This window comes from Colobus angolensis, unplaced genomic scaffold (genome assembly GCF_000951035.1).
Source record: "Colobus angolensis palliatus isolate OR3802 unplaced genomic scaffold, Cang.pa_1.0 Scaffold440, whole genome shotgun sequence".
Lineage (NCBI taxonomy): Eukaryota > Metazoa > Chordata > Mammalia > Primates > Cercopithecidae > Colobus > Colobus angolensis.
Genome location: NW_012117822.1, coordinates 811,166 through 825,734, shown reverse-complemented (window position 1 = coordinate 825,734; position 14,569 = coordinate 811,166). Strand labels below are relative to the sequence as shown.

The window sequence follows — 14,569 nt, the reverse complement described above, 5'->3', positions numbered from 1 at the left end:
GAGAGAGAGAGAGAGAGTGAATGAGAGACAGAGGAGGAGGGGGAAGAGGAGTGGGGGAAAGGGAAGGAGGAAGTGGTGGCTATGCATAAATGAGGAAACTTAGGAGTGGAAAGCAGGTCCTAAACCATGCCCCTACTTGACCTGTATGCTGCCCCGAAAAAGCTGCTGTGTGCTCTCACTGTTTGGTTCAGATGAATAGAAAAGTGTTTCCGCAGATTTCGCCTCCTGCTGTTCTTATCCAATAAGGGCTGCTTACGTTCTAGCTTCCTGACCTGACACCTGAGATCAGCCTGTTGTCTGGCACTGCCCAGCACACACATCCACTTATGCTCTTAGAGGGAGTCTTCCCTCAGAGGACTCAGCCATGAGCCCAGATTCCTGGATTTGCCGGAAACCCAGATGATTTCCTTTGTTCTTGACCTTCTTAAGATATCCAAAGTGAGGGCCCTGTGTGGTACTGATGAGTCTAGTTTCTTTCAGATCTCAGGTGGGCTGTGCTACTTCCTGATTGTTGTTTCATCCCAAAGGCTGAGAATATTGCCTGCCACAAGACCCATTTCTCAAATATGCTTTTAAACACCTTTTAGACTGACGTCACTATATGCAATATTTACAGGGAAATAGCTACTGCAGTTTACTTGGAAAGAAGCCAAGGAAAAGAGAGAAAAATGTTTCCAGTCCAGAGACTGACTAAATTGCCATGACCTGGAAGAGGTACAGGATCAAGTCGATTTCCAATTTTTGTCCAAGAAACTGGCAGCAAGTTGAGCCCTTTTCTTCCCCTTGCACGATCCTATGAAAGGCACACTAAAGTCAGCAATTCCTGTCGTGGTAACCCAGGGAGTTGTTCCAGTCATGCCCTGGGCCCATTCAGCTGAGCCACATATTCACAAACCACCTCAAATTAAACTGTGTACATTATTTCTGTATGAGGGCATGTACAGTCACCAACATACACTGACAAGAGTCAAAAAAGACAGAGTCCATCATACAGATATAAACCTGTGTCCCATTACCAAGTCACACCATATCCCAGAGAACTAAGAAATAAGTATTTCTATTCTCCCTGTCATTATGTTTTGAATAGCATGATTATATTTCATGGTTTTATATATGTGTGCAAAAATGTTAATTTGTTAAATGTAATATTTCAGATATACCACATTGTTAAACCCCGTTTTGGCTTTTTTTCAGGTATTAATACACCAGAACATCCAAGTAAGAGAAGTGGCTCCTTATGTGACACCAGGGAACATGTTCCAAACGGGTTGACTTGTTATTGTCAGAGAAATACCCAAAGACAAAAATAATAGGCCAATTGACCTTGTAATAATTTTTTATATCATAGGGGATGCATATAGCATGGGCTGAACAATTATTACTTAACTGAGTATTTATTTCATATCAAAGAATAGCTATTTTAGCCTGTTATGCAACACCTGATAGAGTCAAATTTTTCCTTCCATACTAGGGATTTGGCAAATAATCTTATAGCTTTTATACTTTCTTCATTACAGGAATCTATTAAGTTATACAAAAACTGAAAGAGAAAAACACACAAATATTTTCAATGATATGAAATCCCAGTTAAAGATAAGAGAATATTTTAAGGATATTTTTAAATTCTGGAAAGAATGGAGTGTCTAAGTACCTACTTTAATGTGTGTGGCACACATAGAGCATATGTTCAACTAAATTATCATACTGAATAAGCAAAAAACTGGAAAGGCAAGGTCCACAGATATTCTGCTTTAAAGCTATCTTACCTCCTAAGCAAGTGAGGATGAACACGAAGGTTCCAAGCATTCCTACACAAGGGCTTCACAACATAGGAAAGAGCCTGATGTACCCACACAATAAAGTAAATAGTGAGGGCTAGAATGTCACCCTATTGCAGCTGTAATATTACTACTTTTTCTTAAGTTGTGAAAATACTATCCACATATACCTGCATTACCACTCCCCTCACCAAGAATTACTCCAGAAAGAAAAAAAAAAAAAAAAAGCAAGTTATAGGACTCAAGAAGAGTACAGGAAAAGGTAGTGGTTTATATAAGACATTACACAGAGCCATTTTTAAAAGGCTGTAAACCTCAGACAAACGAACAATAATTTCACTAAACTACTATATAATCGAATGTAAATAATTTCGATAATATTTCACTATTCAAACAGAGAGGAAAATGTAGACATATAAACAAACATAAATCCTGTATGGAAATTTAGTAAAGAATCAACTTATAGTGAAGATTGACTTAGCTTGATTAACAATGTGGAAACAAATTTACCATTTATAACTGCATAAAATTTTCCAAAACCAATGTCTTTGGCTGCTGGGTAGAGTTTGTAGGTAGATTTCTTGTCTATTCATACAGGCACAATTTGAAGCAAACTTAAATAATATGTTGGATGCATATGTAAAGGTCTATTGTAATGAGCCGTGGTCATAGTTACCTTCTTAGAGATGAAGAAATGGCTATTTCTTCTAAAATTTACAGATTAAATGAACTACCTTGTGTAGGAAATCAGGTTATTGACCTTATTCTATCCTTGTGAGAAATTCTTCCAGAAAATATACATATATCTTAAATTTTTTCTGTAACAGTACTTAACTTTAGATATAGGTTAATAATGTTATTATGAACAAATAAACTACAGTAACCTCTCAAATTGTCTTTGACTTAATTGCTTTATTTTTATATAGTTGGCTAACTTTCTCTGGAACTTTTGACGGAACAATGATTATTCCTTAGTTGCCTAAAGGCTTGAAAGAACTCATTTAACACCCACAATACTCACTTAACTCCAGAATCTGTCTCATTCATTTTCAAAATTCACTCCATATTTTTAGTAGTAACTCAAGTACGTACCTAAACACTTGATATTGGAAAGAGCAGTAGCCTTTCTCAATCAAAACCCACAAATGTGGCACATTTATTTTTTTCTTACAAGTTAAGTGAAAGGAAACAACTTATCCAAAACTACAAAAAAACCTAAAGTCTTCCATTTGCCACAAAATATGCATTTCTTTGTTATAGACAACAGATATCATTTTATTTCACTTAGGTGCATGTCCTGGCTGGAAAGTAAAATGCCTTTAGAAGTCAACCAGAAAGAAAACCAAACAAAAAGCAGTTTTACGATCATCTGCATTAGCTTATTATTTACATTATTTATGTGCTATAGATTATCATGTAGAATCTTAATTTCCAGTCAAAAATCTCATATGGTCTATTACAAATTCTGAAATCATTACCATTTACAAGAGAGAATATATTAGAAAAAACAGTAAATAATCAAAAGAATTCATGTGATGACACACTCTTCCCTTCTCTATTCCGTACTCCATTTTCATCCATTATGCACAAAATGTCAATACTATACTCCTGCAGCTAAAGATGGCTTTTTGAATTTTTACTTATCATTCATACTGCAATACAGAACTAAATATTTGGAGTGGAAATTAGTTTGGGCTAACCTTGAAAGCTCTAGATAAAATTAGACAAGTTGAATTATATACTGGAATTAGTGACAAAAAGTTTACTATGAGATTTAGATACATGCAGTCACAATGGGGAAATATGAATTTGCTTTCATTTTAAGCAAATACTTTATGAACTCAGACATGGTAATACCTCAATTGTAAAAAAAACAAAAAAAAAAATTCAACAACAGTCAGAAACATGCACTGTTAAAGGAGGCCTCACAAGGGGGGGTACGTGGATGCATTCTGGACATTGACTCATTTTTTACACAGCTTAGTAAAACAGTCCCTTCCTCATGTGTGTGGTGCCTGCCCTCTGAGCTACCTGGGGCCATGCTCTCGTCTCTTTCCTTGAACCTCTACAGAGCCAGGCTAAGAGGTACCTCCTCTCCTTCCAGTGACAGTACCTTCCCTTTGTTCAAGATAGAGCTCAGGCCCTCATCTTCCACAAGACTCAGTGCCTGATGAGTCTGAGCTAGGGCTTTCTCCTCAACCTCCAAGTCACCAACATGATACAGTGCCAGGAAAACGAGGACTCTCTTTCACCCTCTGTTGCCCATGCCCCTTTCTACAGACAATAATTATTATTTATGAAAGGGTAATGCCACTTTATGACATTAACCAGGATGAGTTACTATATTGGACTAAATAAGATTTTGGAAAGGAGTTTTTCACTGTCTGTGTAGCTATGCTTTGTTCTGTGTTACTGAAACAGTAAAAAAAGTTATACTCTCTTGAATGTAGGTAGCATCTTTTCTGACCACACACAGGCAAGCAATACCATAGGTTTCATACCTTTGCAGCCACTGATGAGTTAGGTTTCTCCAGCAAGTCCCACAGTTTCTTCCTTTTATCAGGGCAGCAGGTATTATCAAACTCTTCTCCTTCTCGCTCTCGCATAGTCTCTGCCTCTCGCCTCAGTTCTTCGTTCATTTGTTCCTTTTTTTGATGATATCTGGCCTGGCAGCAGGACTCTAAGTAGATCTCATCAATCCCCCAGTAATCAAGTTCTTGGCCAAAAGAAAGTGCACACATTTCTTCCATCATATGGAGTTTCCCCGTCCGGTAGAAATTTAAAATGGAAGTGAAGGCTCCTGGATGCCGATCAAAGAAATACTCGTTCTCGTTCAGATTATAGTCATCGCACACTTCCAGGAGGCTCTCGTGTGTGTTGCAGTCTCGAAGCTTCCCTAGGCGCGTCCTGGGCAGCCTGTCCAGCGTTCTCCACAGGACTTCGTGGTTGAGGCCCCCCACGTTGATTTTAACTCTCCTAGAGCATGTTTTGCTCCGGATAATGTCCACAGGCTCTGGAGGAAGAGAAAGTGTCGACCTTGAAGTCTTCCTGTTTAAGCCCGGGGGAGCCTTTTCTGCCATTTTGAACTGGACAAAGCCGCAGAGCCAGGGTCCTTAAAAAATGAGGTCAACTGAAGCAATATCCTTCTGGGGCAGGCATTTCCACTGACAAAGCTGGAAGAGAGCAACAATCACTTGGTTACTTGCATTTTCCTAGAGTATTTCCTGTTCTACGGGATCATTCTGTTGTTACAACCAGAAGGTTCAATATTAACGACTGAATACAACCAGAAGGTACAATATTAATGACTAGATACTTTTGGAGATATACATCTTTCCTTTAGGATATAGGAAAGGGGGGAAAAGACAACATAGTGTACTACACAGAAGAGGCTGTGTATTCAGTGATATATACCTATAGGCTGGCAACTCCCAAACATGTCATGAGAGACCTCTTTCTCAAGCTGCAGACTAAAAGATTCATGTACTTGATCAACTCTTTTTTTTTGAGACAGGGTCTCTCTCTGTGACCCAGGCTGGAGTGCAGTGGCACCATCACAGCTCATTGCAGCCTTGATCTCCTGGGCTCAGATGATCCTCCCACCTCATCCTCCCAGGTATCTGGGACATGCCACCACACCTGGCTAATTCTTGTGTTTTTTGTAGAGACAGGGTTTCTCCATGTTGCCCAAGCTGGTCTTGAACTCCGGGGTGCAAGCAATCCACCTGCCTCAGTGTTCCAAAGTACTAGGATTACAGGGTGAGCCACTGCACCTTGCCCTGATCAACTCCTTCTAGATAAACCACAGACATCTTAAGCTAAACTGACCAAGGTGCCAATCTCCCCAACCAGTTCCTGATCATTCTCCATCTCAGATTTATGGCCTTCCCCATCCCATACCCAGTCACCCTCACTAAAACTCTGTGAAATTCCGATCCATCCGTCCACATCCAAATAAGCACCAAGTCTTACCAATTATACCTCCTAACCATTGCTTAACGCCTCCAACACTGTTACGAAGGTTCCCATTACCACAATGCTGGTTCGAATCCTCAGCATCACTTGCCTAGACTTCTTTTCCTTTCTTTTTTTTTTAAACAGAGTCTCATTCTGTAGCCCAGGCTGGAGTGCAGTGGCACAATCTCAGCTCACTGCAACTTCTGCCTCCTGGGCTCAAGTGATCCTCTCACCTCAGCTTTCCAAGTAGCTGGGACTACAGGCTTGCACCACCATGCCAGGCTAATTTTTTTTTTATTTCCCAGGCTGGTCTGAAATTCCCAAGCTTAAGCAATAGGCCAGCCTTGCCTACACTTCTAATACAGCCTTAAATTGGATTCCAAACTCGGGTTTTGTCCACCTAAAAACCATTTTCCACATAGCTATTAGAATGCTCTGCTAAGATACAAATTTGACCTTGCCACTCACATGCTTTAAATCCTGCAAAATGTCATCATTACTGGAATTTTGTTTTTGAAGTCCTACCAGCACTTTAAAGCCTAGTTAGTCGTAGTAGGTCCAGCCTCCTCTCCACCTTCACTTTTCATCTTTCCCTCATCACTATATTCCAGCAACTCCAGACTGCACACAACATTCCCTTTCAAGCTCCAGGCCTTTCCATATTGTGTTCTGGAAACATCTCTCTTGTTTCCTTCTGACTAACCAGTACTTGCTTTTCAAGACTCAGCTCAAACCTCACCTCCTCCAGAAAGCTCTCCATAACATTCCCACTGTGGGATCATGAAACTTCCACCATACCATTGCAATATACCTTTCCCATAGTATGCTGGGAACTCCTGAGGACAAAGACCATCTTTTCTATTATTATGTTCCTATCACCAAGCACAGTGCTTATACAGTGTAGGAGTTTAATAAATATTAAACAGTTAATCTATTCCATAATTATTTTCCACAAGAGAGCTGACCAAAGTAATCTATGTGGCCAGAAAATGCAAAAATGGAGTTATTGGGATCACTTATTTAAAATGCATCTGTGTTTATATGTTATGTACATATAACATACATCAGAACGTGTGTGGGTGTTGTGTGTGTGCGTGTGTGTGTGTATGTGTGTGTATTCTTCTGCTTCACGGCTCTTTTCTCCTGTGTACTAATTCTTTAAAGTATTACTGCTCTTGTAGTCCCTCTTATTGATCTGTTATTCTGATCTGTAGCAGCAAGTATCTTCTTAGTTATCTTCCCCTGTAATGTTTTTGCAGAAAATCATAGAGCTTCAAGCAATTCATCCAAAATACCACCTTTAATATAAAACATCATGTTTCACACAGTAAACAGCTTATACTAAAGGGAAAAACTATTAGATTTAAGAGATCCCTATAATTAGAACTCTCTTTTAAGATACACATCAATTTCTGCATGCCCCTGGCTTCTCCGTCCTGCAAGTTAAATTTATTTCTCCATCTGGAGGCCAAAGATCCTCTTGAATGAATACAAGACAAGGTAATGAAAAATGTAGATGGACTATATAAGAATTATTTCAAATGTGGCCAATAAATACACTTGCATGAGGAGTTTTTTCAACTACAGAGTTACAGGAATATTTTCAGCATACACACACACACACACACTTTCATCACACATGACAAAAATGCTTATATTTACAAAAATAAGAAGATATATAATGATTGAGTAAGCAACTTAAATTCTCTGGGCTTGAATTTTCTAATCTACAAAATAAAGACAATGTTATCTATTTCATGCACAATATTATGATGATTAGATGAGACTGTTTATGTGAAATGCTCACTACAAGGAGGTATATCTGAATAGAATAAGAATATTCATATTTCTTCCTAAAGTTTGGTTTCCAAGCACTGAAAGAAAACTAAGATTAAAGCTATATTAGTTTCTATTAAATAAGGTCTAGCTTTTAAATTTTCTCTTTACATATATGTTCCGTCTTTCCCACTGAATCATAAGTAAAGGCCTGGGATTGTGGGTCCAAACTTTTCTCTACTGAGCACTGAACCCACACATAACAGGCACCTCATAGCATCTGTCTTTGGTGCCACTGATGCTCATGTTCTAATTTTATATTCAGGTGATGATGAACTATATATATGTTAAAAATTGAGCAACACTATCAGGATCAGGCAAAAACAGCTGAAAATATTAGAGATAGGGCAATTCTAGTGATTAATCTGAATATGGAGTCTCCATTAAATAACTTAGTTGTAGGTACACTGACATCTCAACACTCAATCATCAAATTGTCCACATAAATAACAAACTGTGAGCTGATGCAGTTTGAATTTGATACAAATAAAAATAAAATAAATGTACTCTTTTTGAACACCATGTCTTATGCTAATATAAAGATAAATCATTTTTGAAGTGATTATAATATCAGATAAGAGGTTTTCCAGGAAGAGAATTAACTCCAGAATGACATAAATATCTCATTTGTTTGTGGTGAAGGGCATGGTGTGCCTTGCTATTTTGAAGAAGTCATTAAAAAAGGAAATATTATATCATAGTCACTGGTAGGTCACTATTTGTCTTAAACAATTTCACGTGCATTGTGTATGGTGAATTTTCCTTTTTGTAGGGTGTATGTCTCAAGTGAAGAGAGGTCATAAGACTTAAATTTCAAAACATCTTCTTCACTGATCAAGAACTTTCTATTATAAGAAATCTAGTGTTGATTACAAGTCCCGCAAAAAAGGACACACTGAAATTTAATGCCCTTTCTTGATAGCAGGGATAGAGAAATTAAGGGTGAGAAAACGGCCTGTTGATTTGATTTTCTTAAGATTTAAAGATGATCTGCTCTCATTATTGTTACTATGGTTAAAAGATTTTTTATTCTCCCTGGGCAGAATGTTCTGCTTGTTACCTGATAAAGAGCGCAGGCTCAAAGGCATTAAGTTCCTGAGCAGTTGAAGAGCTGTGAATAGTGTTCCAAAAGTTAATCAAGCCTTCAGAATAAGCCTATAATAAATGCAAGCTGCAGAGCATAAGCCCTGATCAATAGCGCCTTTGAAACTCACTGAACCTTTCTGCTTGCCTGCTTGCCTTTCTCCCTTCTATTTCTTCTTCTGTGGGTTTCTTTCTTACTATCCCCCATGTCTGTTATACCACATGCTACCTATCTTTCTTCCTTTGCTTTCCCTCCTTTCCTGTCCTGATCCCTAGATCTTTCCATCCTCACAGCCACTTAAACACAAAACCAAACTATATTTTTTCAGACTTATATATACTTCATTAAGTTTACTGTAGCCAATGTTAATATAGAGGCCTCCTGGGCTGAAAATACCTTCCAGGAGATAAAAACACCTAAACAGAGTTGGAGGTCTATGGAATCATAAAAGGGGCTCTGTCTGAGGCTCAGGACACCTCAGTTCCGCATTGCCCTCAATTGCTAATTGAACTTTAATTTCTTCACCCATTAAGTGGTGGCATGTCCATGGCTAAAATTCTTTAATTTCCTATGACACCTAATTTTTTCCTTTCACTGCGATTCTGCTCCTTTTACCTCCCCATGCCCTCCAATCACCATCCTTACTTCAGATAGAAATAAAGCTATAATGCTGCCTCACAGTCAATGAAACATTTTCCATGTCTAGTTTCTTGAGGAAGATGGTTTTCACATTTCATTTCAAGAACCTTTACTTTAATATTTATCACGGCTTGAAACAGACTACCTTCAGAACATCATGAAAGTTTCATTTATTTTATTTAGTGTTTAGTTAATTTTCTATCTGTTAACTTTTCATTTTAAATTTATGTCCATTTCTGCCATATAAATTTTACTTCTAGCAATGAATCTGCCAGTTCCCTGTGGGTAAGGGTATTGTGTTTTATGACCCTAGAGCGTTCGCAAAATTTACGTTTTTAATTTCAGTAATTAAAGTGGATATGATGTATTTTCTCATCACACTTTTGTAAGTGAATTTATGTCTATCATAATGATTTTTACTCCGTAAAATTAATCATGCAGTTCAATTCTGCATATAAGTGTAATATAAAATGCAATAATTCAGTGCTTAAATTGTGTAGATATTATGCAACTGTGAATAATTTATAAACATAAATTGTCAGTATAAACAGAAGACACTTTTGTTTGAGACCTCAGAACACATGTTTTCATGTCAAGGGCAAAATCTTAGTGAATATTTTCTTTCAGCAGTTTGTTGATTTATTTCACCTCATTCAATGAATTGAAAGTTAAGCTTGCTACAATCAGTCAGCCAGTGCGAATGTACTCAATATCCCTTCATTAGTCTTCTAGAGAAAAAAAAGCGGCTCTGTAAACAATAAACAACAACAAACATTTGAGTTTTGCACAGCTGCACCCTGCTTCTACAGCAGCGTGGCATTATGCTGCCACCCACTCAGGGCCAAAACTGACAAAACATAACTTTCTCATCATGGCATCTTAATTACAGCTTGAGGCTCCAGGTTTGGAGGGGGAGTGGGGTTTACTGTAGTCTCAAAAATACTAGCATTATGTCATACACTTGACACTTCCTTCATGGAGCCAGGCAGGGTAAGTCACATGTGCGATCCTGTGAAGATAAAAAGCAAACCTTTCTAAAGATGTAAGCGATGTTTAACATTTCATTTTTGTGTTGCTAGAACATGCTGAGCAGGCACTGCAAACAAACAGCTCTGAGACCTTTAAGTCTGTATCACTGCATATACAGCTCTAAGGCATTTTCTTAAATTTTCATGTACAGCATTAAGTAATAAGTTTCTGTAGCAACTATATTTCAGAGAACCACAAGATGATCTGCAGTAGATATCTGAAGAGAAAGGCATCATAACTGTTAGCTGAAGATTAAATCAGTGTATGTTTTTTAATTCCATTGTTGGCTGCAATTTTTAAAAGCACTTCCAAAATTTACTAATAAAAAAACCAATAACATTATAACAACTTAAAAACATATGTATATATTTATATATATATAAATATATATATTTAAAGTATATATATTTAAAGTAAGGTCCTGGAAATTTTCAGCTATCCTAAGAAATTCAACAAACCTGCAACCTCATTACTTTAGAACCTGGTCAGAAGTGTTTAATAAATTTCATACTGTTTATTATTTTTAATATATAAAATTCTAGGAATAACTGAAATGCTGTCCTTGTCCTCAGAAAGTGGAAGGTGACATTTCTTTTCTGCAATCGAAGGCTGCTAATATCAATTTCTTCCTTAACTTTAGCACAAGTATATACTCCTTAGTTTTAAAAAAAAATGAGAACTTTTTTGGGAGGCCGAGGTGGGCAGATCACGAAGTCAAGAGATCGAGACCATCTTGGCCAAAGTGGTGAAATCCCATCTCTGCAAAAAATACAAAAATTAGCTGAGAGTGGTGGTGTACACTTGTAGTCTCAGCTACTTGGGAGGCTGAGGCAGGAAAATTGCTTGAACCTGGGAGGCAGAGGTTGCAGTGAGTCGAGACTGCACCACTGCAATCCAGCCTGGTGACAGAGTGAGATTCTGTCTCAAAAAAAAAAAAAATTAGAACTTTTATCCTTGATATAACCGATGCTTTTTTTAGATACACTCAGATGAAATCCTAAAAGCTTTCCTTTCAGTGGTCAAAGGAAGCATTGTGTTGCAATAAGAAGGGGACAAGACAAGTAATAAATAGGATATGTAATATGAGCATCTTTCAATATCATAGCTGTCTCCAAATTTATAAATAAACTATTTTGTTTAGACCCATAATATAATTTTTCTTCATCAGGGTAATTATTTAAATAATTAGGCCCTAAACATATATGTTCACTAAAATTCACTAAAATTACAGAATAAAACACCAGATTTGGTTTTTAGAAAAATGACCATTTATAAAACATAGCTGACCAGAAAAAAAAAAAACCCTTCTTTATTCTGAAAAATATAATATTGAATGATAAAGCATCTTGGACCTTTTATAGACTACAAGGTATTGTGATGGCTGGAAATTTTTAGTATGCTTCAAAATGCACACAGAAAAGGCCTCAAACTTTTATATCCACATTCAGCTATTCAGCTACTGGGTTCTCTATTATGATGGTTAAAGTGCCCTTTATATTGGCACCCAAGATGTGTCCTCCTAAATCTTTTCTTTTGCAAGTCTTCCCAGACTCACAGTGTAGTGAAGGGGATAAAGATTAAAGGTGATGAAAAAAATAAGGAAGGCAACCAGAGAATCTACTGGTACTACTGAAAGGAATGGGAAACAATGGGCCACCCAGTAATATCCTGAAAAATAAATCACAAACTTCAGTCACTACCTGGTATTCCATGTGGATGATACAATCCACTATTTGGATGAATGACATAAATTTTACATTCCATTTGGATGTTTGGCATAAGATAGACTTAGCCTCTATGAAACCAAATATGGAAATCTTCATGAAATTTGGATAGGATTTGAACAATCTGTAAGGTCTCTTCCAGTAAAAATTAACTTTTAGATCGTGTAATGATTGGTCTGAAATGTTTAGTAGTAATATTCTTGTACAAGGACCGTTTGTAGTAATATTCTTGTACAAGGACCGTTTCTCAGTTGGGCTCTGTCTCATAGTAAAAATACACTTTAAATTATCATTCTGTTCCTATTTCTCCATACTCAAACATGCTATAGGTAATGTGCCTGTATTAAAAGCTCAAATACTGAGAAGTCTCTATGACTTAAGTATTACACCATGCTTTATATACCTCCATGTTTTGAGACTAAAATCACAGAATGTGGCAGAAGGGAGTTTAGATATGATCTGGTCCAATTTCTTTATTTACATCTTTTAAAACTGAGACTCACTGAGGTCACATGACTTGGCTGACCTCAGTTGATAGTTGCTGAGCTTGAACTAGAACCCAGATCTCTAGTTGTCTATAAAAGTCTCTTTCCATTAAATTCCACCTCATTATTATTTGCCCTTCACCTCTAGTCAGAGTTTTAAAAACCTTTTATTTCTTAATCTACCCCCATGTCAAAATACTAATCCAAACTACACCAAGTTGAGATGAGTTATCTCCTACATATTGTTTGTTTCAGTAAAGGGTAATGGCCGCAGTCAGGCAACTTAATTGTGTTCTTGCAAAGAGAGGTGCACTTCCCAGAACTGCTTTTTCCTTACCTCTGCTTCCCTAGCACTGATCTCTCCAGTCAGCTCTGCACACTACAGCCCAAACACCAGCAGGTCAGCGCCATCTCTTGTAGAAGATGCTCCCATGGCTTCCTGGCTCTCAGGATTAAGACACAACACTGGCTGGGTGCGGTGGCTCACACTTGTAATCCCAGCACTTTAGGGGGCTGAGGGAGGTGGTTCGTCTGAGCTCAAGAGTTCCAGATCAGCCTGGGAAACATGGTGAAACCCTGTCTCTACTAAAAATACAAAAATTAGCCGGGCATAGTAGCACATGCCTGTAATCCCAGCTACTCAGGAGGCTGAGGCAGGAGAATTGCTTGAACCTGGGTAGCGGAGGTTGCAGTGAGCTGAGATCACACCATTGCACTCCATCCTGGGAAACAGAGCAAGACTCCATTTCCAAAAAATAAATAAATAAAGAAAATAAAGAAAAAAAAGACACAACACTATACAAAGACTGCAAGGTCTATCTTTCACTTACTTCTGTGCTTCTACATGTCCCTTGCTGTCCCCCAACCCCCTCTCTCTGTTGTAGATCCTTCTTTCATTTATTTAATGTGCTATTCTCCCTATTGTACAAATTGTACAAATTCCCAAATACACAGGGAATTTGTACATCTTTCTTTCCCCTCTTCACCTTCAGCTATCAACTCAAGGATCACATCTTATTGTCCCCTGACCTCCTTGACAATACAATAATCCTCTTATTGTAAGAACTTATAGAACCAGGTACCTTTCACCTGTAGTAGCATTTGTCACAACATCAATTTTATATTTGTTGGGATGATTACTTTGATTATTTGATAAATATCCATCTTCTTCACTAGATTCTAAGTTCCTGGAGGGCAGGGATCACATCTGATCTTATTCATCATTGTGTCCCAAGTGACGTGCAATAAATATTAGTTGACTGAAAAAGTAAATAATCAGGTTTAATTATTTCCTTCCTTATTTATTAAATTCAGTTTCCTCTTATTCCTGCTACTTTATGTTACCTGCCATTCCCCAAATTCAATATGACTCCTATGTATGAAATGTTCTTTTCCGCATTTTCCACCTAATAAACTTTTACTCATTATTCAAGATCAAGAATAAGTACCTTCCCAGAAAGAATTAATCTTTTCTGCTTCAGTGGGTTAGAAGTTTGTTTTATCTATTATAATGCTTTTCTCATTATAACTATTCAATTAGAATCCTTTCTTATCATGCAGCAAACATGTATGAACCCCTATGCTGCTTGAGGCACAGTCTCTGACATGGTACAGCTTACACTCTCACGGAGGTAAACAGATATTCTACAAACATGCAAGCAACTAACTACAATTCTAATAAAAACAACAACAGCAAAGTACAAGTTGCCATGAGGGCTTAAACCTGGAAACATCTACTTGACGTGAGTTACTAAAATTGACAAACATCCTTGTATCCATATTTGCATCTTTTGTACCTAGCTAGTGTGTCACCTAATATGGATGCTTAACACATGTTGTGGACCACCCCCCAAGAAATGAATGAATAAGTAATAAATTTCAAAGCACTAGTATCTTGTTTGTTTTGTTAGATATTTTGGTTAACATAATATAATATTACCAGTTATTATGGATAACCTCCAATTTATTTAGAAGTTCTGATGACCTTTATTTGCCAACTTTAACAAGGCCTCGGTTAAAAATAAGAGCTGGATTTCC

General features: G+C 37.4%; 1 protein-coding gene across 1 annotated transcript in view; it reads right to left on the bottom strand.

Annotated features, from left to right (window-relative positions):
* KCNB2 (potassium channel, voltage gated Shab related subfamily B, member 2) overlaps window positions 1-14,569 on the bottom strand; it is a 405,717-nt gene that overhangs the window by 371,192 nt on the left and 19,956 nt on the right. The window contains exon 2 of the mRNA XM_011957428.1: window positions 4,280-4,951. Coding sequence (XP_011812818.1) covers window positions 4,280-4,858 — 579 coding nt within the window. The 5' untranslated portion in view covers window positions 4,859-4,951. The remainder of the gene's footprint in view (window positions 1-4,279; window positions 4,952-14,569) is intronic.